The 24517-nt window shown below is 39.3% G+C and overlaps 1 protein-coding gene across 3 annotated transcripts; it reads left to right on the top strand.

The window, feature by feature from the left end:
- Positions 1 to 42: 42 nt before the first annotated feature.
- On the top strand, positions 43 to 23086 carry LOC117558096. Of its 3 annotated transcripts, none has more exons than XM_034234082.1 (3): positions 43 to 583; positions 12426 to 12529; positions 13003 to 23086. In XM_034234082.1, the coding sequence occupies exon 3, from the start codon at positions 13097 to 13099 to the stop codon at positions 18977 to 18979; it is 5883 nt and encodes a 1960-aa protein (XP_034089973.1). In that variant the 5' UTR covers positions 43 to 583; positions 12426 to 12529; positions 13003 to 13096; the 3' UTR covers positions 18980 to 23086. The 3 variants fall into 3 exon arrangements, with proteins under 3 accessions (XP_034089973.1, XP_034089972.1, XP_034089974.1); XM_034234081.1 differs by having other exon boundaries at positions 44 to 583; positions 12426 to 12539; positions 13004 to 23086; XM_034234083.1 differs by having other exon boundaries at positions 57 to 583; positions 12426 to 12539; positions 13004 to 23086.
- The last annotated feature ends 1431 nt before the right edge of the window (positions 23087 to 24517 follow it).

The following is a 24517-nucleotide window of genomic DNA, read 5'->3' as shown; positions in this document are numbered from 1 at the left end:
AGCCCCATTTCTTGGCTCACCAATCAGCAACCATATTAGAAAGTAAGAATAAAGAAAGATGTAGAGTTAGACCATAGCACGCTACTTCTACAATATGAGGTTCTGACCTTTGCTGGTAAAACATTTGAGGATCTGGACCTCTTTGAATTATAATTGAATACTCTTGAATTATTGTTTAAATAATTTAAGATTGTGGCATTTAAAAGGGCAGTAGTATTACCACCGGAAATGAGTTACTTAAACTTACATTGAAATGTCATGATTTAAAGCATATAAAAGTGCTGCAACATCAAACAATGTGTTGGAAAACACAGAAGTAACGAATATATTACATTGATTGTTAGTAATCATATAATTGTGCACATTGACAAATCCCGTTTTGATCGCTGATGGTGATGGTGACGCTTTTATTTTGAAATTTCCGCTCAGATCTTCGTTCTTCGCTTCCTGTGAAGGCTGTACATCGACTGTTCTACATTTAAGAGATTCGGCTGGATTTTATATAAGAAGACATCTTTTGGGACAACGTACGTGATGTTAACAAGGAAGGATAAAGTCTCCGAGAGTGTTCAGCCTACCTTTGGTACGTGTACTACCATTTGTTTCGCTGTTATTCGATCATGGCGGTTCGGTTGTGATTAACGTCGTCACAATGAAAGCATGGCGGCTGGAACTTTCTTCCTCTAGTCTGACGTGTTGGCCACACTTTGGTTGAGAGGTTATCGTGTATGAGATCATTTAAACAATGAAAGTCAAAAATGTGAGTCGAACCTATTTAAGTTTTATCTGCTTTGTCGCTGTACAGAAGTAGGTTTTTTGTAACGTCAAAGGTTGGCATTGGGATGACAAAAAGCTTCATAGCTATCACATTTACAGTAAACCTTGCAGTGGTGGTAATAAAATTAGTTCTAAAGTACTGAACTTAAGTACTCCTACTCCAGTTCAATTCAGAGGTAAATATTGTACTTTTGCTCCAAAGCATTTGTGTAATACCTTCAGTAAATCTGCAGATGTAGATTCATGATAAAAACTAGGACTTTAGTTGCAGCACCAGGATTACATTAATTTGCTGGCCAGCAGTAAATTAAAGGGGACCTATCATGCAAAATGCACTTTTGTACGTCTTTTATACATGAATATGTGTCCCCGGTGTTCCAGGGAACTCACTTGTGTCAGAAAACACAACCCTCTCTATTTTTCCTCCATACCCACATCTTTAAAAAAAAAGGGGCTGCAACAAATCTGATCCAGAATTTGAACACTGTCGTGACGTCAGGACGGTGGTGCTACGGCTATTGGTCAATTCTCCACCTATCAGGGGAATGAGAGGTTGGGCCACGGACAGTCATTGCTGCTCGAAAGCGCTGGAGACGCTGTAGTACATATGCCAGGCCTCTAAGTGGCGCTGTAATCTGCCACAAAAGCAGCGAAGAAGACTTCCCTTGCATGGTTGTCATGGTTGCCCTTCAGTTTATTCTCCGCTGTGGCTCTTTTTCTCCCTCCCCGAGGCAAACGTTTGCTCCTGCCGCCCGCTTGTGGCAGACCACACTTCCACGCTCACCGGCAGGCACCGACTGGCCATCTGGAGGACCGGGAGGGTGTGTGTATGTGTGGCCCGAGCGAGCGAGAGAGAGACCTTACGTGCATTGTTGTTGTTAGCATCTGGTGCTAGCTAGCTGCGCTAACGGATATAAGGAGCTGTTTAAATGAAAACAGAGGAGCGACATTTCGCCACAACTGCGCAGAGCACTTGACTTTATGCAGGAAGCCAGACAGTGGGACATTGTGCGAAAAGTCAGCACACTCAGCACGGATAGTGCGCAACATGATTGCAGCGTCCAGGCAGCTCCGGTTCGAGCATATGCCTTGAGTTGCACATAGCTCCAACGCCCATACCACCGACGACATGTTTGTTTACTGTCCTGGCTTCACGGCCGCACACCATTTACGTCACAGCCAGGCATGAGTTAGGGAGCGCTGGATTTGTGAAGAACTCCCATCTTCCTAAACCACTAATACCACAGTCCTGGCAAAACGGGAGGAGCCGAGTGAAAAACAAGAGCCCCTCATCCCAATCCACCCACACCGCAGTATTTTTTTCTTTTTTTTTTTACCCAAAAAATATATTGTATATTATCGGGAATATTAATACTGGCATCGGGTTTATCGGGATGACGTCATAATTCCTAATATTGGGCCGATAATTATCGTGCATTCCTAATATGTATGTATGTGTATATATATGTATGTGTATATATATATATATATATATCAAACATGTTCATACAATACTGAATACATTTGAATCCTTTTTGATGTATATAACCTATGTCAATACGTTTTTGTAGTGTATTTGTCTTTTGTAGAGATTTTTCATTTATATATTCTATTGTGTATTCCTTGGATACTCTATTGATCTTTATCTTTTCTACTGTACAATTCTCTGGCTGGGGGGTGGGCGCCAGCTAAAATCTCGCCTAGGGAATCAAGTTGGCTAGAACCAGCCCTGAATCTGCATAATGAGTGTTTTTACTTTTGATACGCTTGCGCGGAAGTAGTGTGTGAAGTCTGAGAGCGTGTATCTCCCGTAGCAAACTTTTTGAGAAATCAGGTTATGATCAGATGAGCAAGTTGATCACTCAAAGTTTATAGTGAAATACGATGTGGGGAATGTAATGCCACCGAAGAAACCAAACAAAAAGGCTAAAGTGCCATTGAATGGGAGCAGCTGTCTTTCGGGAGTGAGTGACACACAAGCAGCAGAGGAGGACGCCATGGAAAGCGGGGCCTTGCAGGTGAACCACTCGGAGCTGTCGGTACTAATACGCTCCATAATAAGAGAGGAGATAGGGGCCGCTTTCGAGAAATTCCAGCCGCAGCTTGATGCTTTAAAGGGAGAACTTGACTCATGTTGTCAGAAGCTCGGTGATATGGAGGAGGGGATAACCGACATGGATTGTAGGGTTGCTATACTCGAAACCGCAAATGGCAATCTAATGAAGGAAAACAAAGAGTTTAAAGACAAAATAGAGAGGATGGAGATTCAAAGCAGAAAGTTTAATCTACGTGTGATTGGACTGAAAACGGACATTGAGAAGAGCGATCCCATTGCCTTTGTGACAAACTTTTTAAAGGAGGTGTTCGGAAGTGAGCTCTCATGTGAACCGGCAGTCGGGATTGCATACAGGATTGGGCAGAGGACTGATTTGAGACCCAGACCTATGATTGTCACTATGCAGAGATATCAAGCTAAGGATGCTATCTTGAAGCTGGCAAGAAGCAAGGGAGAGATTATTTTCCGTGACATGCGAGTGAAGATATTTCCTGATATTACTCTGGATATTCCCAGGTAGAGAGCCCTATTCAATGACGTCAGGATTAGGGGTCGACCGAATCGGCTTGGCCGATTATCGGGGCCGATATTCCGCATTTGACCGATTATCGGTATCTGCCTTTTTTTTATCAAATTGCCGATAAAACTTTGGCTCTGATGCGGCCGTTTCTCTGGCTGCAGTCACCACTCTGTGTACACGAGCAATGTCCCGCCCACAGCGCTATCTGATAGGCTATTACTGAAGATTTTCCGGGCGGGAGCCAGCCAGAGAGGCGGGACCTTCTCAGATTACAGGCAGGTGCGAAAGGACACAGACTGAAGCAAGCAGCAGCGCTGAGCGTCAGAGCCATACATGTGTTAAACCAAAGTTCAATAAACATCCCTATCCCCTATGCTGAAGTTGCAAAAACACCACGATCTTATGATCCAATTCTATCAGTTTCCCAGTTACACAGGGAACCCACAAAAGTCAGTCAGAGTTGGGGGTGCGTGCAGCGTCTCGCAACGGAGTAACTGTGGTGCGGAGGGGAGGGGCTGCGAATGGAGCCTCGCAGTTTTTCAGGTTGATATGGGAAGCTCATTAGCTAGCCAACATGTATCTAGCAAATGTTTAGCAAAATATTAGAAGTGAGGCTACTAGACTAACGTTAGGTCTACTGTAATAGCCTCACTTTTAATAGTTTGCAAAACATTAGCTAGCACTAGTGTTTTGCAGTTGCTAGCAGCTTATTGGGATGTTATGCTAGATAGACAGATCTAATAAATTAAGCATTATTGTTAGTTAAGCATGTCAGCCTGCAGCCCCACTTCTTGTCTCTCTCTCTAACTCATTGCAGATGACTGCACTAAAGAAAAGGGCACAGAGAGGAAACCAGTTGTAAGATGTTTAAAAGTTAATTAAACATAATATATGCTTAAATGCATTTCAAAGAAGTTGTGTTGAGTTGTGTTGGAGTTTGTGTTATTCTACATTTTGACACCAAGGTTTCCTGATTTTACTGCAAATCTATATCGGTTCCAAATATCGGTTATCGGTCTCCTTGATTACTAATAATTGGTATCGGTATCGGCCTTGAAAAAGTCATATTGGTCAATCCCTAGTCAGGATGAAGCTGCGCAAGGCTGAGGTGAGGCATGGACTATTGTTCTCCGCAACACTCATCGTAACCTTCAATGGACAAACCAAACATTATCGGGACTGTAGTGAAGCTGAGCATTTCTATAAAACAGTGATAAGCCCGGTTTCAGTTCAAACCAGAAATGAAGGTGGGAAATGACTGATGGACATGACCTGAAAGATGGTATGATTATACATATAGGAGAAGAAATTCATTGTATTATGAAAATGGGAATTGTTGCAGTTTTGGTGATTTCCACAATTGTTTTATTTTCTTGTAGGCCAATATTCACTGGTCTATGAGTTATCTACTCATTTATTTGAAGTTATTTACTTCATCATCTGCGAGTATGACTTTATGTTTATTAGATTTTGAATAGAGACACATTTTAACTGGTCTCTATTGTTGTTCATTCCTCCTAAAATGTAATTTTAATGTATTGATTAGATCTAGTGTTGCGAGACATTACCATTAATCTATTTCATACTATTATTTAAAAATGTTTGGGAGCTACCGGGAGGCTTGTCTAATTGAGCGAGTGAGTATGCACATTTATAGCAATCTATGTGCAGATAAATGTTGGGTTATGTATGTGATGGTGTGTGTGGTTGAAATTGTGTTACATGTATGTTTTAGTTTAGCTCTCAATTTGATAGGAAGTGAAAAAGAGATAACATTTAAATTGCCATCTTAATGTTGAATAAGTTACCAAGTAAAGGGTTTAAATTGGCTCATATACATATGTAGTCTAAGAAATAAAGTGTCTGAGATAGAGGAAATATTATCATGTGGTATTCATTTGTTAGCAATATCTGAAACTCACTTAGATGTAGGGTTGGGTATCGTTTGAATTTCCACAATTCTGATTCCGATTCTACTTTTCGATTCCGGTTCTTAACGGTTTTCAATTCCGATTCTTTGAGGGGCAGGGTAAAAAAATGATACATGCTTCTTCCACCAAAAAAATTACATTTATTCGAGAAACTTTTACACAGGTTAGGTTACAGCAATATTCACATTAATCAGTCTGTTTATATTCACTGCTATGTAACTGTAACCTGAGAACCACTGAAGCTACAACAGTGCAACAGTCCAACTTTTAAAGGAAACTTCCCCCCCCCCCATTTAAAAACAGTTCTTGTTGAGAAAAACAAGCATATCTGCCTTCTCAGGCATACCGAGAAGAAATGTTTGAACATTTTAAAGTAAAATGCTTCAATCTGGTGCACTTTAAGCAGAATTACTAGAGACTAGATCTAGGGGATGCAACTCTAAACACCCATATGAAAAAGATCGGTTTACATTTTAATAATTAAATAAGTATGTGAACATAACCAATAACCTACCATAGCCAATAACAAATACATGTAACGTATTTTATTTTTGTTGTTCATTCATATCTTAGTTATTTTACTATTTTATTTATGCATATTTTTTTATCTACAGTTTAAAACGATATGTCTGGTTTACTGTCCTATAGTATACATTGGAATGATTTCAAACCTGTTTTATCCCAATAATTATAAAGGAGTGCCTTGGAAATATGTGTTTACATAAATTGTGATCAAAATGTTTGAGACCCACTGAGATCACTTAGACTAAAGTGAACTATCTAAACCAGAGGTGCCCAGTACGTCGACCGCAGTCGACCGGTCGACCGCGGGGGCAATGCTGGTAGATCGCGAGTCATTCATAAAAAAAAAAAGAAAATCCAGCTCCGTTAAAATAGACAAAACGGGTTTTGATCCCTCCTCCCTTGGCCTCCCTGCCACTTAATTCAGGAGTTTACTTGATTGACATAAAAAGCGACCTATCGCTTTCCAGTCTGTTAACCCAGAATGCAAAGCGATACAAAATCAGTCAAGTGCCGGGAAAACTCAAATTAAGTTAAAGAGACAAACAACAAAATGAGTGCGGGACCGAGCAAAAAGCTAAAGACATACCACTTCCACCCAGAATGGGAGGAAGAATATTTGTTTGTGATGTCACATTCAAAGGTTATTTGCCTTATTTGTAAAGCAAGCGTCGCTCTGCCAAAGAAAGGTAACGTGGAGAGGCATTATCGGAGTGTTCACAAGGCATATGACAGCGACTTCCCTCCGAGTAGCGAGTTGAGAAAGAGAAAGGTCATGTATTATTGCTACACAAATATTATCTCGCAGTCTTAGTGTCGCCAACTCGTTTCTAACATGCAAAATGACAAACAAATGCGTCTATGGTCGGTGTATTTTTTATCTTTCCAATCGAGACGAGATCTCTCTCTCCCGTCTGTGTGCGAGGGGGCGGGGCAGTTTACACACACGCGGCTGCTACATGCAGCAACACACACACGGAGGAGATGGCGGAGAGAAGCGCTCCAATGTGTGGTTAAATGTTACCCGTCTCGATGTGGACAATGCTCCTTGCCAAGAGTGTTTAGCATGTAAGGGCGGTAACACGAGCAATTTGGCGAAACATTTAGCAAAAGTGCACCACATCCAGATGGAGGAATGCACCGGGTTCGACTGTCTTGACATCCACGAGTAACGTTTCCACGTCAGGTGTTAGCACCACACGGAGTTAACACAATTATACAAACATGGGAGGTAACAGAGTTACTCTTTATTTTGTTAAAGTTTCAGCTATTCTGTTTACAGTTCTGTCATCAGATTATTTAATACGATTTGTTAAAACATTGTTGTTTCTTTTGATGTGAAATATTATTTTATTTTTTGCAGGTCACCCTTGAAAAAGAGATCTTTTGATCTCAAGGGGCTTTCACCTGGTTAAATAAAGGCTACAAACAATTTATTTAATTTAAATAAAAAGCAATGTTAATTTTGTTCACAATTTAAGTTAATTTAATAATATATGTATTTTTGAATCAAGTATTCATCTTTATTGTCTTCATTGTAAGTTTCCACATGCCTAAAACAACCTCAAGCTAAATCTAAAAGTTGATGGCTAAATAAGAGCGTTTGAGAAATTGTGCAAGGCGTAATAGTCCGAATAGTCGATTAATCGTTTCATTAATCGATAGATTAATCGATTATCAAATTAGTCGTTTGTTGCAGCCTTATTGTAGTTATCCCATGTATAAATAAAACGTGTTATTCAGCAACCCTTGCAATTTGGGATTTTATTTTTGGTTGGTAGATCTCGGTGAGCTGGTCATTTCAAAAGTAGCTCACCAGCCAAAAAAGTGTGGGCACCCCTGATCTAAACACTCAAGAGTCCTTTACCTCACTGAGCTGTAGTTATCAGCCTCTCAGTCTGACTGGAGAGAACTCTCCCTCCACATTATTGTAGAAACATCTTCTTCTAATATCCGTTAGAGCAGCTAGCACTAGATGCTAATAACAACAGCGCTGGTACCGGTGCACCCTCCCTCGCTCGCTCCCACGCTCACTCGCACTTTGACTGTGAGCTGCGGGTGCCAGATAAGCCAACATCCCCCATTTTCATCACTTACAGTGACAGAGCTGTCAGCGCAGCGCCTCCACAGATCTGGCGCCCTAGGCGAACATCTATAACGCCAGTGCGACAGGCCGGCCCTGGTCCCAGGTTACGCTGTAGGAAGTGTAGGTACAACGCTATATTTCCCACCCCGCCGCAGTCATACAGTAGGCTACGGAGAGCGGCGAGAAACATTTCCTCAGGCATCGAAAAGCCGAACCGAAATTCACATTTCTAAATGATGCCGTTGGAATCGAAATGTTGGAACCGGTTCCGAACCGGAACCGGTTCTCGGTACCCAACCCTACTTTGATGACATATTTAATGACGCTGCTGTGGACATTGATGGATATAGAATATTTAGAAAGGACAGGAATGCATATGGAGGTGGGGTGGCAGTATACATTCAAAAGCAAATGCCACCTAAAGTGAGATATGATTTGATGTACTTTGGTTGCAAATTAATTACCTCACTTGAAACCTTTGTTGGTAGGATGTTGTTACAGACCTCCAAATGCAAACTTAATTTATTTAGACAAATTATGTGAAATGTTAGATAAAGTTTGTGATCTTGACAGAGATTTAAATATTAACTGGAATATGTTGCACTGTGCCCTTAAAAACAAGCTGCAGACAATAATTAATACATGTAACTTGGTACAAATGGTGACTAAACCTACTAGGATATGCATAAAGAAAGATGGGTCAAAAAGTGCAACTTGTATTGATCATATATTTACTAATTTTAGCCATGTATGTTCTCAGGAAATATCAATTCCAGTAGGGCAGGGGTGGCCAACCCGCGGCTCTCGAGCCGCATGCGGCTCTTTGCCTAGTTTCATGCGGCTCTTCAGTTCATATCGAATTGTATGTGTTTGGGGAAGAGACACTGACTCCGCACGGTGTACCGATACTTGAAAGGTACCGCGATACTCTGCCGTTAAAAACGTTACGATTCCTCCGTTTCATTAATATCGGTACTTTAAGAATGACGGGGAAAAGTACTCCGGTGAGAAAGCGCTGTTTTAATAAGAGCCGTGTGTATTCAGCGCTCTGCTTCCACTCCCTGCACTGCAGCCGTGCCTGCAGTCCCTCCCCTCTCGTGCACGCGCTAAGTCCATCCCCTCTCTCGTGCACGCGCTAGCTGCCAGAGCATGTGAGAAAACGAGAAGCATGGCTGCAAGTGGGAGTGCAACTGCCGCTGCGCCTCGGCTTGTTGACAAAAAAGACGCCAGAAGCTAAATTTGGAAGTATTTTAGCTATATTTCTGACAGTGAGGGCAAGCCTACGGACACCACGAGGCCTGTCTGTCAGACATGTATTAATTGTCATTTATTTTATTTATTGTTCTCATTGTTTAAAAGTTTGTGTTATGGTTCTGGTGTGAAATAAAGCACAATAATTACATTTAAGACTGTTTCCCTTTTTTAAGAAAAGTATCGAAAAATAATCGGAATCGCAATTCTTGACTTGGTATCGAAACCAAAATGTTGGTATCGTGACAACACTAGCTACTCCTGACAGTTAAACCTGATATTTAGTAGGTCTGTTAAGTACTGAATGCTGATAATTCTGACGTAATTTGGCCGGTCAAAGTTGTTTGGGCTCGGATAAAATCGCTGCGTTACTTTTGTCCCATGTTACTTTCGTCCCGTGTTACTTTCGTCCCGGCTCTCCCTACGTGTGTATGTGTGGTGTCAGTATGAGAGGATGACAGCGCGTCTAATTTTGATGTGGCCCAAGAGCCAATCACAATAATACCTGCGATGCAGTGAACCAATCATCTATGAGGGGGGGAAACCTATCGTTGATTAAACACTATCCAGTGTTTCCCCTACCATTGTCTTGAAGGGGCGCTGTGCCCCGCCAACGGAGCCCCGCGCCCCCCCCTGAAATTCAAGGTGTTTAAAAAAAATATATAATTTTCTTTTTTTTAAATATATATATATAGCACCAAATTGCAAATAATCTATATCTACTGTCACGTTTCACATTGAACATGTGCTCTTTAATTAAATAAACTAAACACTTTCATTTTAAGTTGTGAGTTTAGTGTTTTTGACCCTAAGAAACACTGATGCATTCATCAATAACAATAAGCTCCTCTCTCTGCTCCAGAGGATTTAAAAAATATATATCCCAATGCCACAAAAATGCATCAGTGACGTGGTTGAAATCTTGTCTCCAGAAAACAATAAACTGAAACAAGCGGTATCAGTGACTGTGTGTTTGATGTGGCTCTTTGCAGTAATATAGAAAACATGTGGCTCTTAACCTCTGACTGGTTGGCCACCCCTGGTCTAGTGCTACTGAAAAAGATTTAAACAAACTACAAGTAGCACAAAATAAGGCAGCACGATGTGCACTGCAGTGTTCCTGCAGAACCAGAGTCACTGAAATGCTGGAGACACTGAAATGGTTAACTGTCAGACAGAGGTCAACTTATATTTTGTTAAATTTTGTCAGAAATATTACAGTGACTCACTCACCAGATATATTATCACAAAGGTTTATAGTGTTATATAACATAACTATCAAACACGACATACAATAGAAGGAAGGTTTGTATTACCCAAATCTAAATAAAATATGGGATAGAAAACAGTCATGTACAGAGCCATGATCAGCTGGAACTCTTTACCGGTTCACATCATTCAGGAAAATTACAGTACAAAAAAAAAAGTACATTTGAAAAGGTTGTTACAAAAATATTTAAGTATTATAAAGTACATTTGAACTGTGCCTGTGGCTATGTATGCATATATTATTATGTACACTTATTTGTATTTACTTTTGTTTGGCCTTAGGATGGCGATAATTGGATGAACATTTTAGTTTTCACTTCATACAGCATTGTAAATTGCATGAAATTATGAGCTGTTTTGTTTGAATTTTGTTGTATGTTTTGTGTGTGTGAGGACCCCAGGAAGAATAGCCAATGCACATGCTAGTGCTAATGGGGATCCTAATAAAGACAAAGTATATTTAGATGCCAAAATGTGTTGTTCTTTTACTTGAGTAACATTTTGCAATACAGGACTTTTACTTGTAGAAGTATTCTTACACTTTGGTATTTCTACTTTTACTTAGGAAGATCTGAGTACTTCTTCCCCCTCTGCATGCATGCACGATTTTCTTGTTCCTTCTAACATTAGGCAAGGCAAGGCAAGTTTATTTATATAGCACTTTTCAACACAAGGCTATTCAAAGTGCTTTACAAAAAATGAAAGACATTAAGAAAATGGCATTTAACATTAAAAAGAAAAGCTAATAAAATAAACATTAAAAGAAAAAATACATGGATAAAAGTTACAGTGCAGTTTAAGATATGAATAGTTAAAAGCAGCGACAAAAAGAAAAGTATTCAGCCTGGATTTAAAAGTAGTCAGAGTTGCAGCGGACCTGCAGGTTTCTGGGAGTTTGTTCCAGATATTTGGAGCATAATAACTAAACGCTGCTTTACCATGTTTAGTTCTGACTCTGGGGACAGAAAACTGACCAGTCCCTGAAGACCTGAGAGATCTGGATGGTTCATAATTTAGCAGGAGGTCAGAAATGTATTTTGGGCCTAAACCATTCAGTGCTTTATAAACCAGCAGCAGTATTTTGAAATCTATTCTTTGACACACAGGAAGCCAGTGTAAAGACTTCAGAACAGGAGTGATGTGATCCACTTTCTTAGTGTTAGTGAGGACTCGAGCAGCAGCGTTCTGAATTAGCTGCAGCTTCCTAATAGATTTTTTAGTGAGACCTGTGAAGACACCATTACAGTAGTCGAGTCTACTGAAGATAAAAGCATGGACAAGTTTTTCCAAATCCTGCTGTGACATTAGTCTTTTAATCCTAGATATATTCTTTAGGTGATAGTAGGCTGATTTAGTAACTGTTTTAATGTGACTGTTGAAACTCAGGTCAGAGTCCATGACTACACCTAGATTTCTGGCTTTATCTGTTGTTTTGAACATTGCACACTGAAGCTCAGCGCTAACTTTTATACATTCTGACTTGTCTCCAAAAACCATTACCTCAGTTTTATCTTTGTTTAATTGGAGAAAGTTCTGACACATCCAGTCATTGATTTGTTCAATGCACTTACTCAGTGTTTGAATTGGAGTATAGTCTCCTGGTGAAATTGTTACGTACATTTGTGTGTCATCTGCATAGCTATGGTAACTTATTTTGTTGTTTTTCATTATCTGAGCCAGTGGTAGCATGTAGATGTTAAAGAGAAGAGGCCCCAAGATGGAGCCTTGAGGTACCCCACATTAGTAGACCAATCGCTGATGGATTCATGCTAATGAATCAATTATTTTTATCCAGTATTATAATGTTTTGATTTTCATGTATTGTAACTTGAAGTACTTTTGAGTATATGTTGTTGCCTATACTTTAGTTCTTTACATTTTGAATTCAGGGTTCCAACTTGTAACAGAGTGTTTCTACATTGTAATTGTACAACTTTTACAAAAGAAATAATTATGAATACTTCCGTCACCACTCTTAAACATGTTTTTAAATGTTCTTTTCATCCATGGTAGCACTGTACCAGAAGAGTCTCATTGCTGTCTGGAGGATGACCACATAGGAAGCAGACATTCAGAGTGGGCTATAAAACTTGGAAGAGCTTTTATTCAAGATGAATGTCTTGCAAGGTATGTAGCAAGATGAAATCTATATAAATTTGCTGCAAGTAGAATTGTGTTTTTTGAAAAGTTGGTATTAATTTAGTGTACAAGAAAATGCCCCTCATAGTAAAAAAATGTATGGTAGTAGAATAAATGAAATGAAAATATGACATAAAATTAAAATATGTCCAAAATATTCAAATTTTAAATGAGCTGCACAGTTATAAGATGAATCAAAATACATTAGCCACTAAACATGCTGCTTGGCAAATCACTTTTATCTAAAGAAAGAAAATAAAATAAATGGTCATTATGTCAAAGATATTGCCTAATGGCTATCACAAGTAACCAGAGTACTTTGAGAAACTAAGGGTCTAAGTGTCAGATATCTGGTATTTTAGTCTGATAAATATTATATAATTAATACATTGGTTAAAAAATAGTGTGATTCATTTGTATATAATTTCATTCTTTTTTCTAACTAAATACAGGAAAAGAAAGCATACAAGGCAAAGAAGAACAGTAGGTGAATTCACTGCAGATGGAAAACAAGGACAACTGCTGTATGAAGAACAAACACAAAGATGGATACCAACAAAGTATGGCAGTGGCGCATTATGTGTGTAGACAAATATTCAAGACATCCAGAACCTTTCCATTGCAGCAATAGGATTGGATTGGATTTTAATGTAGCATCCAACAACCATCAAAAACTGGATATAGGTTTAGTGACAAATGGGGTCATACTTGAGGTCTGTGACTTTGCTAAAACAGTAAACAAGAGTAAAAGGCATTTTTTCACAAACATTTTAGAGAACAATTTCGATCTTGATTTGGAAAATGATCAACAGCGGATTGATTTTACATCTCGAATTATGCACAAAGTTAAAAACTTGATTAGGAAACCTCCTAAAGATAAACATGAAGTTTTCACTCTCTTTGACACACCATGTAATCCAGAATGCTCGAGCAGCAATGAACCGAACATGGCATCCACAAAGCATAAGACTGAAAGTATCCTGGTGGAGATGGATAACACTGATGATTGGGAACATGAAGAGGAATTACAGTGTTCACACGCAACATCCAAAGATTGCATTAAGGCAGAAAGTCTCTTGGAAGAGATGGATAGGGCACAAAGTGATGACAGTGACTATGAAGATGAATTCAAGTTTTCAGAAGCACAGTCAGCAGAGAAACAAAAAGATGATGATTTTTCCAAGTTGTTTCCCTTTTGTGAGAAAATTGGTCTGAACCTTGATTTTGGGTCAAAACAAAGTCTAGAGCCAGGTTTGTTGACAAAGGGCATAATGTTAGAGTTAATTCACTTCACCAGAATTCTCACTGCATCCTACAGCCCTATTGTTCTGGATGTTTTGGAGCACAATTTTGAACTTGATCTAAAAAGCCAACAAGAAAAAAGTCGAGCTTTGTTCAAGATATCGCACTTGCTGAAGAAAAGAACGAGATTTCTCAACATTGGTACCAAAATAAGCCCAGAGTTTAAAACTGAGCTGTTTTCATTCCAGACAAATCCCTTCAAAAGACACAGAGAAACAGCTCTGTCTGATATGGAAGCTCCGCAATATCAGTTTAAGGAAGTGACAAAAAGAAGGCAGTCTGATTTAAAAAGTAAACAGGCAATCAAAAGGCGCAAAAGAGACATGGAAACAAACACACTCTCTTATCACACTCATTTGTATAGCACTAGAACAGCAGAGAGAGATCATTGTCACACTTGTCCTGTAGGAAAGTCTGATTCTGGCAAAAAATGTGACATGGAACAAGAAGTAATGGAAACAGAGGGAAACTGTTCTTATCCCCTGGGATCATCTCAACTAATCTTGGGCAAAGCCACAGATTCAGGAAACTTTTGCAAACAGAATCAGTCACAAAACCCCAAAAGTTCTCTGGGCTACGACATTCCTAGAAAACCAGAATCAAACTGTCTTCATGTGCCTTTCCTCAACACCAATTACATTGTATCCACTTTACCAACTGATAACTTAAATTTGATTCCACCACTTGCGGGTCAACATAATGAAGGAGGGCATTGTGGAGTTGAGGAGAAATGTCAGACTCCAATAAATGTTCCAAACAAGTCAGACATGGAACAAGAAGCACCTCTCCACACCACAGATGACATTTCATCCAGTTTACCAACCGTAAACTCAAATGCAAATCAAACGAATGAGGGAGGATGTTGTGAAGTTAACGCGCAGACACAAACTTCCAAAAATACACTAAACATAGGTGACTTGAAACAAGAAGAAATGGAAACAGAGAACTCAAATGCAAACCCACCATTTGCAAATCAACCAATTGAAGGATGGCATTGTGAAGTTGAAGAGCAAATACAAACATCAAGAAATATACTCAACAATGGTGACATGAAACAAGAGGAAATGGAAACGGAGAACAACATGTGGAAGTTGCGTGCTAACCGTGCAAGAAAAATCCTCTCAACATTCGAGTTTGGTCCATTCCACAACTCAATGAAATGCCTTGAATTCAATGTTGGATTTAGTGCTAAGAAGAACATCAGTATTGACAACTTGCGTGACACTCATCTGCTCGAAGTTGCTAAATTTGCCATAGCAATGAATTCATCCAAGCAGGATTTCATCATGGAGATTCTTGAGCACAACTTTGACTTCGGCTTACAAAGTGAATACCAGCAAAATGTATTCACATTGGAAATTATGAATCGAGTGAGAGAGCTGGAAAATTGTGAAGATGCAATTAAATTCTCAAATGAGGTTTTTGAGCTTCCTGGTCGTCCTGGTATGGGCAATGTAAAACCTCAACTCAGCAACATAACGAAAATAGAGTGCAAGTTTTCTCCACTGCTCCCACCTCATTCTCAAGCTAACACTTCAGAACATATTTCACAGAAAAGTTTGGATCTTTATCCTTTCTGCCAGGAAATAGGTCTGAAGCTAAATGTTAACAATCATCTACCAAAAAAACTGGACATCAAAAAACTCTCCAATGGATCCATTACTGAAGTGACAAATTTTGCAGAAAAGTTGTGCGGAACATTTGAGCAGACATGTCTTGACATCCTCAGACACAACTTTTCCTTTGATTTTCAAAGTGAAGATCCTGACCTTGGCAGAAATATTCTTGCACGGATTCCTTTTCTAGTGGAGAAGCAGAATCTATCAAATTGTGTAATCCTTGGAACGGGCACAAGAAAAGACTCGTCAATGATGGTCAAACTGGATTGCCAGAGCAACCAAAAGGTAGATGCATGTAAAGCGGATTCTCTTCAGACTGTGAAGATAGACCAACAGGTAGGCAGATCTACTGATTTCGGACAGCAAGATGAGCTGAATTTAAAGCTGTGGAAATGTCGGTCTAATCAGATTGAGCAAGTCCTCTCAGTACCTCATGAAGAACATTGCCCACTTTATTCTTTCTCTAGATGCAAGAAGTTAGGAATTGATTTCAATGTAGGATCTGGATTCAAAAAAAATCTTGATCTAGAATTGTTGACCAATGGCATCATGGTTGAATTAAACACATTTGCTGCAACACTAATATCAGCACAAAAGCACTTCATCACAGAGATACTGGAGTATAATTGTGATCTTGATTTAAGGAATGAGCTGCATCGCAGTGCCTTCACCCATGAAGTATGGAGAAAAATTAACGTATCACATTTGAAGAAGATGGATTCTAGCGATTATCGGAAAAAAAAGCTTTTTGAACTGCCTGACATGATGTGCTTAGAAAATCCTACAAAATATTGCCCCAAATGCCTCCAAGAAAGAAGTCATAAGCTTTTTCAGGATGACTCTGACCGTAGTCACATGCATCATCTTCATCCACTAACAATGGAGGACATAATCTCTGGTGATGCAAACTGCACCGAACAAAGGACTGCAAGGGATCAGTCCACTACCCTCTCAGGAAGAGAGGAAACGATAATGGCCAAATACCCTTCTTGCAAGGAAATTGGTTTTATCCTGTTTGTGGACAAAGACAAACCAACAAATACATTTGACACAAATGTATTGACAAACGAGATTATTCATGAAGTAGTCAGATTCACCAAAAAACTGTGTGGGACTAAAAATTGCATCATCAAAGATGTCCTTGAACACAACTTCAACATGGGCATGCAGGGGAGACATTTTACTCCTAGGATTCCAAATCAAATACTGACGCCAGACTGGTTCAATAAAGTTTATGTTATTCATCAGAATGCCAGCAAACGGGAAACTACTGTCAAAAAAAGAACGTTTCCACTGCAAACAGAGAAAGAAAGAGCAGACGACTACACTTGTCCTCTAGTAGAGTCTGACTCAGACAAATTCACAGATTCAGGGAACTGTGGCATTCAGGATAACTTGAACAATCCAAATAATTCTCTAAGCTTAGACATTCCAGAACAATTTGTTATTCTTGCACCTCTCCACACCACAGATAACATTTCATCCAGTTTACCAACTGTAAACTCAAATGCAAATAAAACGAATGAGGGAGGATGTTGTGAAGTTAACGCGCAAACACAAACTTCCAAAAATACACTAAACATAGGTGACATGAAACGAGAGGAAATGGAAACAGAGCACGACATGTGGAAGTTGCGTGCTAACCGTGCAAGAAAGATCCTCTCGACATTCGAGTTTGGTCCATTCTACTACTCAATTAAATTTGGCCTTGAATTCAATGTTGGATTCAGTGCAAAGAAGAACATCAGTGTTGACAACTTGCGTGACAATCATCTGCTTGAAGTTGCTAAATTTGCCATAGCAATGAATTCATCCAAGCAGGATTTCATCATGGAGATTCTTGAGCACAACTTTGACTTCGGCCTGCAAAGTGAATACCAGCAAAATATATTCACATTAGAAATTATGAATCGAGTGAGAGAGCTGGAAAATTGTGAAGATGCAATTAAATTCTCAAATGAGGTTTTTGAGCTTCCTGGTCATCCTGGTATGGGCAATGTAAAACCTAAACTCAGCAACATAATGAAAATAGAAGAGTGCAAGTTTTCTCCGCTGCTCCCACCTCATTCTCAAGCTAACACTTCAGAACATATTTCACAGAAAAGTTTAGAACTTTATCCCTTCTGCCAGGAAATAGGTCTGAAACTAAATGTGTACAATCCACAGCAAAATAAAAAACTGGATATTGACAAACTCACCAATGGATCAATGACTGAGGTGACAAACTTTGCAGAAAAGTTGTGTGGAAAATTTGCCCAGATATGTCTTGACATCCTCAGACACAACTTTTGCTTTGATTTCCAAAGTGGAGATTCTGACCTGGCCGGAGATATTCTTGCACGGATTCCTTTTATAGTGGAGAAGCAGAATCTATCAAATTGTGCAATTCATATAACTGGAAAGGACACCACAAAAGACTCTACAACAATGGTAAAACTTGATTGCCAGAGGAACCCACATTTAGATGCATGTAGTGATGGATCTTCTCAGTCTGTGGAAATAGTCCGACCGGTAGGCAGATCTACTGACTTTGTACAGCAAGATGAGCTACATTTAAAGTTGTGGAAATGTCGAGCTAATCACATTAAGCAAATCCTCTCAGTACCCCATGAAGAACATTGCCCACTTTATTCTTTTTCTCGATGTCAGAAACTAGGCATTGATTTCAATGTAGGATCTGGAATAAAACAAAATCTTGATCCCAAATTGTTGACCAATGGTATCATGGTTGAAATAAACTCCTTTGCTGCAGCAATGCTATCAGCTCAAAAGCACTTCATCACAGAGATACTGGAGTATAATTTGAATCTTGATTTAAAAAATGAGCTATATCGCAGTGCCTTTACACAGCAACTATGGACAAAAGTAACACCAATGAATGTCAAGAGATCCAAACGTTGGTTGATGAATACTCTTTTTGAACTGCCTGACTTGATGTGCCTACCAAATCCTTCAAAATATTGCCCCAAATGCTTTCAAGAAAGAAGTCATAAGCTTTGTCAGAATGACTTTGACCCTAGTCATATACATCATCCTCGTACTCATACCACGGCGGGCGCTGTCTCTGATGATGCAAACTACACAGGACAAAAGACTGTAAGGGATCGGTCTTCTACCTTCTTAGGAAGAGAGGAAACGATAATGGACAGCTACCGTTGTTGCCAAAAAAACGGTTTTATGCTGTTTGCAGACGAACACCAACCAAAATCTAAAAAGGATCGACCTGTATTGACATATGGGATTATGAATGAAGTTGCCAGTTTCACCAAAAAACTGTGTGGGACTAAATATAGCATCATTAAAGATGTCCTTGAACACAACTTCAACATTGGCATGCAGGGGAGACATTTTTTTCCTACGATGTATTTTCACAGAGCGACACCAGACTGGTTCAATGAAGTTTATGTTTTCGTCAGTATGCCCGCAAACGGGAAACTACTCCCAAGAAAAGAAAGCTTACACTGCAAACAAAGAAAACAAGAGCAAAAAACTACACTTGTCCTCTAGAAGAGTCTGATCTAGACTCAGTCGAAATGACAGATTCAGAAAACCTAGGCATTCAGAATCACTGTTTTCTAAGCTCAGACATTCCTGGACAATTAGAATCAAGTTGTCTGGGTCATCCCGTGCCTTCCCTCACCTCTGATGACATCTCATCCAGTTTACCAAATGTAAACGCAAACGTAAACAAACCCTTTGCTCATCAACCAAATGAAGGAGGGCGTTGCGAATTTGATCAGCTGACACAAACTTCAAGAAATGAACCAAAAAAAGGTGATATGAAACTAGAAGAAATGGAAACAGAGAACTCAAACCTTAACCCACCCTTTGCTAATCAACCAATGGAAAGAGGGTGTTTTGGAGTTGAAGCGCAAACACAAACTTCAAGAAATACACCAAACAAATGTGACGTCAAACAAGAAGAAATGGAAACAGAGAACAACTTGTGGAAGTTGCGTGCTAACCGTGCAAGAAAAATCCTCTCAACATTCGAGTTTGGTCCATTCAACAACTCAAAGAAATCAGGTCTTGAATTCCATGTTGGATTTGGTGCAAAGCAAAATATTAGGGTTGACAATTTGCGAGACACTCATCTGCTTGAAGTTGCAACATTTGCCTTGGCAATGAATTCTTCCAAGCAGGATTTCATCATGGAGATTCTTGAACACAACTTTAATTTCGGCTTGCAGAGTGAATACCAGCGAAACATAGTCACATTGGAAATTATGAATCGAGTGAGAATGCTGGAAAATTCTAAAGATGCGATCAAATTCTCAAATGAGATTTGTGTACTTCCTATTCTCCCTGGTATGGGCGATGTAAAACCTCAACTCAGCAACATATTGAAAATGGAAGAGTGTGATGTTGCTCCCGGGTTCCCAACTCATTCACAAGCTAAAACTTCAGAACAAGTTTCACAGAAGGATGTAGATCTCTATCCCTTCTGCCAGGAAATAGGTCTGAAGTTAAATGTTAACAATCATCAACCAAATAAACTGGACATCAACAAACTGACAAATGGATCAGTGGCTGAAGTGACAAACTTTGCAGAAAAGTTGTGTGGGACTTTTGAGCAGATTTGTCTTGACATTCTTACACACAACTTTGATTTTCATTTGCAAAGTGGAGATCCTGACCTTGCCAGAAGCATTGTTACCCGAATTCATGCTACAGTGGAGCGAAGGAATCTAAAACGCTATGTGAAACCCTTCAAGGGACCAAAGAAACTAGGAAAAGAAAATCTATGGTGGAAATTGAAATTAAAGAACAACCTTAATACAGATGGATGTAGTGCTGGTTCGTCCCATACTGCCATCACAAACCAAGAAGTAGGCAGTTCTGCGGTTGAACATAAAAATGAACTAGATTTAAAGCTGTGGAAAGTGCGGGAAAATCGTATACAGCAAATTCTCTCAACACCTCATACTGAACATTGTCCGTTATATTCTTACTCTAGATGCAGGACATTAGGCATTGATTTCAATGTAGGATCTGGAGAAAAACTAAATCTCGACCCAAAATCGCTGACCAATGGCATCATGGTTGAATTGAATACGTTTGCCACAGCACTGATATCAGACCCAAAGCACTTCGTCACAGAGATATTGGAGTATAATTTTCCTCTTGATTTAAAAAATGAACTGTATCGCGAGGCCTATAAAGAGCAACTATTGGCAAGCATAAATGCCCAAGTAATTGGGATGAAAATGTACTCTGTGAATAAGCCTTTTGAACTGCCTAACTTGATATGCCTAAAAAATCCTACAAAATATTGCCCCAAATGCTTTCAAGAAAGAAGTCATAAGACTTGTCAGGTTGACTCTGACCCTAGTCACATGCATCATCCACCTACACATACCAGGGCGCACGCTGTCTCTGGGGATGCAAACTGCACAGCACCAAAGCCTGAAAAGGTTCAGTCCTCTTCCTTCTCTGCAATAGAGGAGATGATAATGGAATACTTTCCTGCTTGCAAGAACACAGGTTTGAACCTGTTTGTTGACAAAGACCAAGCAGGAGATAAACTTGACACCAATGTACTGACTCGCAAAATTATGTTGGAAGTGGTTGGTTTTGCCAGATCATTGTGTGGAACAAAGGGTGACATCATTGGTGATATCCTTGAACACAACTTTAACATTGACTTGCAGGGGACAAGTCCTGCACGTTTGTTCTACTCTTTAGCCCCGAAGAAAGTTGGGCCTGACTGGTTTAATGAGGTCTTTGAAATTCCATTTCAGTCTTCTCAGAGACAACTTCCAACTTGCAAATCGACTCGGCGAGATCGGATTCAGGATGCTGGATGGAGGGAGGTTAGTGAAAAAAGAAAGCTGGCACTGCAAACAAAGAAGGAAAAAGACACAATGACAAGTGATAATCCTTATAAGATACAATACAAGAGAAAAAAATACAAAACAATGCGTTGCAGTCAGGTGATCTGTTATCCCAATTGCACGGAGATAGGTTTGGATTTGGATGTAACAAAATCCGGAGAGAAAGAAAAACTGCACTTGAGGCTATTGACCCAAGCTGTAGTGTCGGAGATAAATAAATATACACAAACAAATAGAGGACACTATTTGCCAAGCACTTGGTATGACATCCTTGACTATAACTTTGATATTAGCTCCCAACACAGAAGAAGCTGGGAGTTTTCAATAGCTGTAACGACCAAAGTCCAAGCCATGCTCAGAGGTTATGACAGATACAGTAAGGTAAACAAGATCTTCGAATTGCCATTTTTATTTGCTTCACAAAGTCATCTAGAGAAGAGCCAAAATAAGCAATGTCGGCTCTTTGGTCGTTTTGTGCGCCAAGTGAAATACCATTCAGGTGTTAGTTGTGTCCATTTTCTCGAAGGCTGCAAAACAAAAGATTGGATCCTTCGTGATGGCACAAAGGTACAAAGCGATCCTAGGAAGATTGTCCAAAACAATGGGAACCAAGTGGGTGATGGTTGTGGCAGTCCTCTCCAAGGAAACTTGCAAATCAAAGAGGAGGATTGGCATCCATGTTATGGAAATATAAAACCAGAACCGGACTCAGAGGAAAAATATTGTCCTCTTCATGATGATGTCAAAACGGAGTCAAACCCTGAGGACGTTGCGCATTTTGTCCCAGGTGATCCTACAGGAGTTCTTGGACATACGTTAATGACTGCATTGCCAGATTCTGAAAGACACCAAACGGAACCAGAAAATGAGAATGTCCAGTATTACATCCTGGGTGCACCACAAGGGTCCGTTACACATCCGAACACAGCTTGTAACTTAAATACTGAATGGGAGTTTGAAAATGTTGAGTATTCAGTCCCAGTGGAAACAGAAGAATCCCAGGAATACTCCATGGTTATAATAGGTCATGGCAATGAGAGCACATTAATCAAAGAAGAGGAAGATAATGTGCCTGTTGACTTATACCATTATGGTGGTCAATGAAAGTGCAGCAGGTATCTATCAGGGTTAACATAAATTGTATGTGTGTTTTTCATTACAAATGCCATTAGCTGCCTTATTGTAATGCAAATGTATTAATTGTTGGTGTAGAATGATCTTGCAGTAATGTGTTGCTGTAATGTATACTTTAAATATCTCAATGTAAATACAAAGACTCAAAGTGTCCACAAATATTGATGTATGATTAAAGTGTTTAAATGCATAGGGCTATTACATATTATATGTTGAAGCATGAACAATTGTTCTTTATTTTTCTGCCAGTGGCCCACTTTTGGTAATTTCCAAATGTGTAAAAATGTGAACTTGGATATCCTGACGCTTAACTTTACTTGGCGGAAAGAAGATTATTGTGCTTTATTCTTAAACATTCTAGTCTTGTTTTCCTTTATTTGGGCATTTTGTTCATATGTCCATATTTCTTGTTTCTATTTGTATGTTTTCTCTATTTTTCAAAAATATTTGATTAGTGACATTTTCAAGATTTTGTATAATTATTTTTTCAGTGGTGGTGTACATTGGTGAAGATGAGTGTTAGTACTGAATAAATCTGCTAATACAACAACAATGTAGAAAGTAAAAAATACCTGTATCTTGATGGATTAGTTTGTTTTTCATTTTGATTTCACCACACATGTTTGATATAAAGAATGTTCATGTATCCCGTCTACTTCTTTGTTCTTTTCAAATCCAATGAACATGTACTAAGCGTCTTTGGGTTCAAGAAAAGCGCTATAGAAATAAAATATATTATTATTACTATGTAGGATAGGTTTATGACCAGAAGTACCAGAGTAAAAGTTCTGCATTCAAAATGTTACTCAAGTAAAAATATTGGCATCAAAATATTAAAATACCAAAAGTAAAAGTACTTTATTATGCAAATTGTCCATTTCCGAATCATATATCATATGTTTCGATTATAATTATTGATGCATTCAAGTGTAATCTAAGCTGGCAAAGGGGCAGCTAGTTTTAATCACGTTGTACACTGCAGGGTAGATTGTGAATTTACTTCAGGTGAAACTCAAGTCTTGTTTAAGTGCTGATTATATTTCCCATAATTAATATAATCTCCAAAACGGATATTCTCATCAGACTCCGGCGCACTTCCTGGGGGCTTGGGCCCACATCCATGGTAGAGCCCCGTCTCAGGTCGGTTAAATGAAATCCTTGCTTCCCTCACTTGCGTTGTTTCCCTGCGTTTAGTCCCTCCCACCAGGGAAGCATGGAGGGACGCAAGGAAACCACGAGAAGCAGGGAAATTAGTTTTAAGAGCAATGGGACGTCCTTTCCTCCGGAGCGTCACGTGAAGCGACGTCCGTTTGTGATGACGCCGCACAGCTGATCGTCTGACGCCACAAATGTACTGACACAAACATTTGTATCATCTGTTGTAGACCCCAATAAATAAAATCAAATAAGAACTCATTCTCAAAAAAGATAAACGCCATTCTTAAAATGTATAAACGAACAATAGTTTGATTAATATTGATTAGAGTGCACAATAGAAATAAAATAATTGAGAGAAGAAAAAGAGATATATTATCTATCAAAACCCAGTTAGATTAACATTCATTGGATTGCACACTTTGTTTGTTTGTGTGGATATGTAGCACATTAACATTTTAATAGCACTTAATGACTGACTGAATGGAAATGACAATAAATGAATGAAAAAAGCGATCATGAAAATGTTTCAAATAAATGAATAAAATGATTTTTGACCACTTTGTTGTTCAGATATATCACATATTTGTAACTAAATGATACATGAATTGAAACAAAACACAGTAAACTGAGGAGTGACTCTCATGAGTTTCATGTATTTTCTTTACTCCGCTGGGAAACTGCTCTCATGTCAAGAAGCATCAGATCAGTGCATGCACTGCATCGTCCAATCAGTGAGCGATACAAAGTAAGGGGGCGGGGCGCGTGTCTGAGGATTTCATCGGAGGATGGTCTGGTGGTTCCTCGATTATAGCTCCTCCATTATCGCTCCTCCGGCAGAAATAATAGCCATGGGACGGTACTCAAGATGGCGCAGACAAATCAACTTCCGGTGAGACCGAGGACCGAGGAGCGAGGAAAT

The sequence above is a fragment of the Gymnodraco acuticeps genome, unplaced genomic scaffold, assembly GCF_902827175.1.
Source record: "Gymnodraco acuticeps unplaced genomic scaffold, fGymAcu1.1, whole genome shotgun sequence".
NCBI lineage: Eukaryota > Metazoa > Chordata > Actinopteri > Perciformes > Bathydraconidae > Gymnodraco > Gymnodraco acuticeps.
The sequence above is the reverse complement of the archived record's forward strand: the minus strand, read 5'-3'. Positions and strand labels throughout refer to the sequence as shown.

What these genes read in the sequence shown, in the direction of transcription:
- LOC117558096 (XM_034234082.1), top strand. Translation starts at nt 13,097, where the DNA reads ATGGATACCAACAAAGTATGGCAGTGGCGCATTATGTGTGTAGACAAA.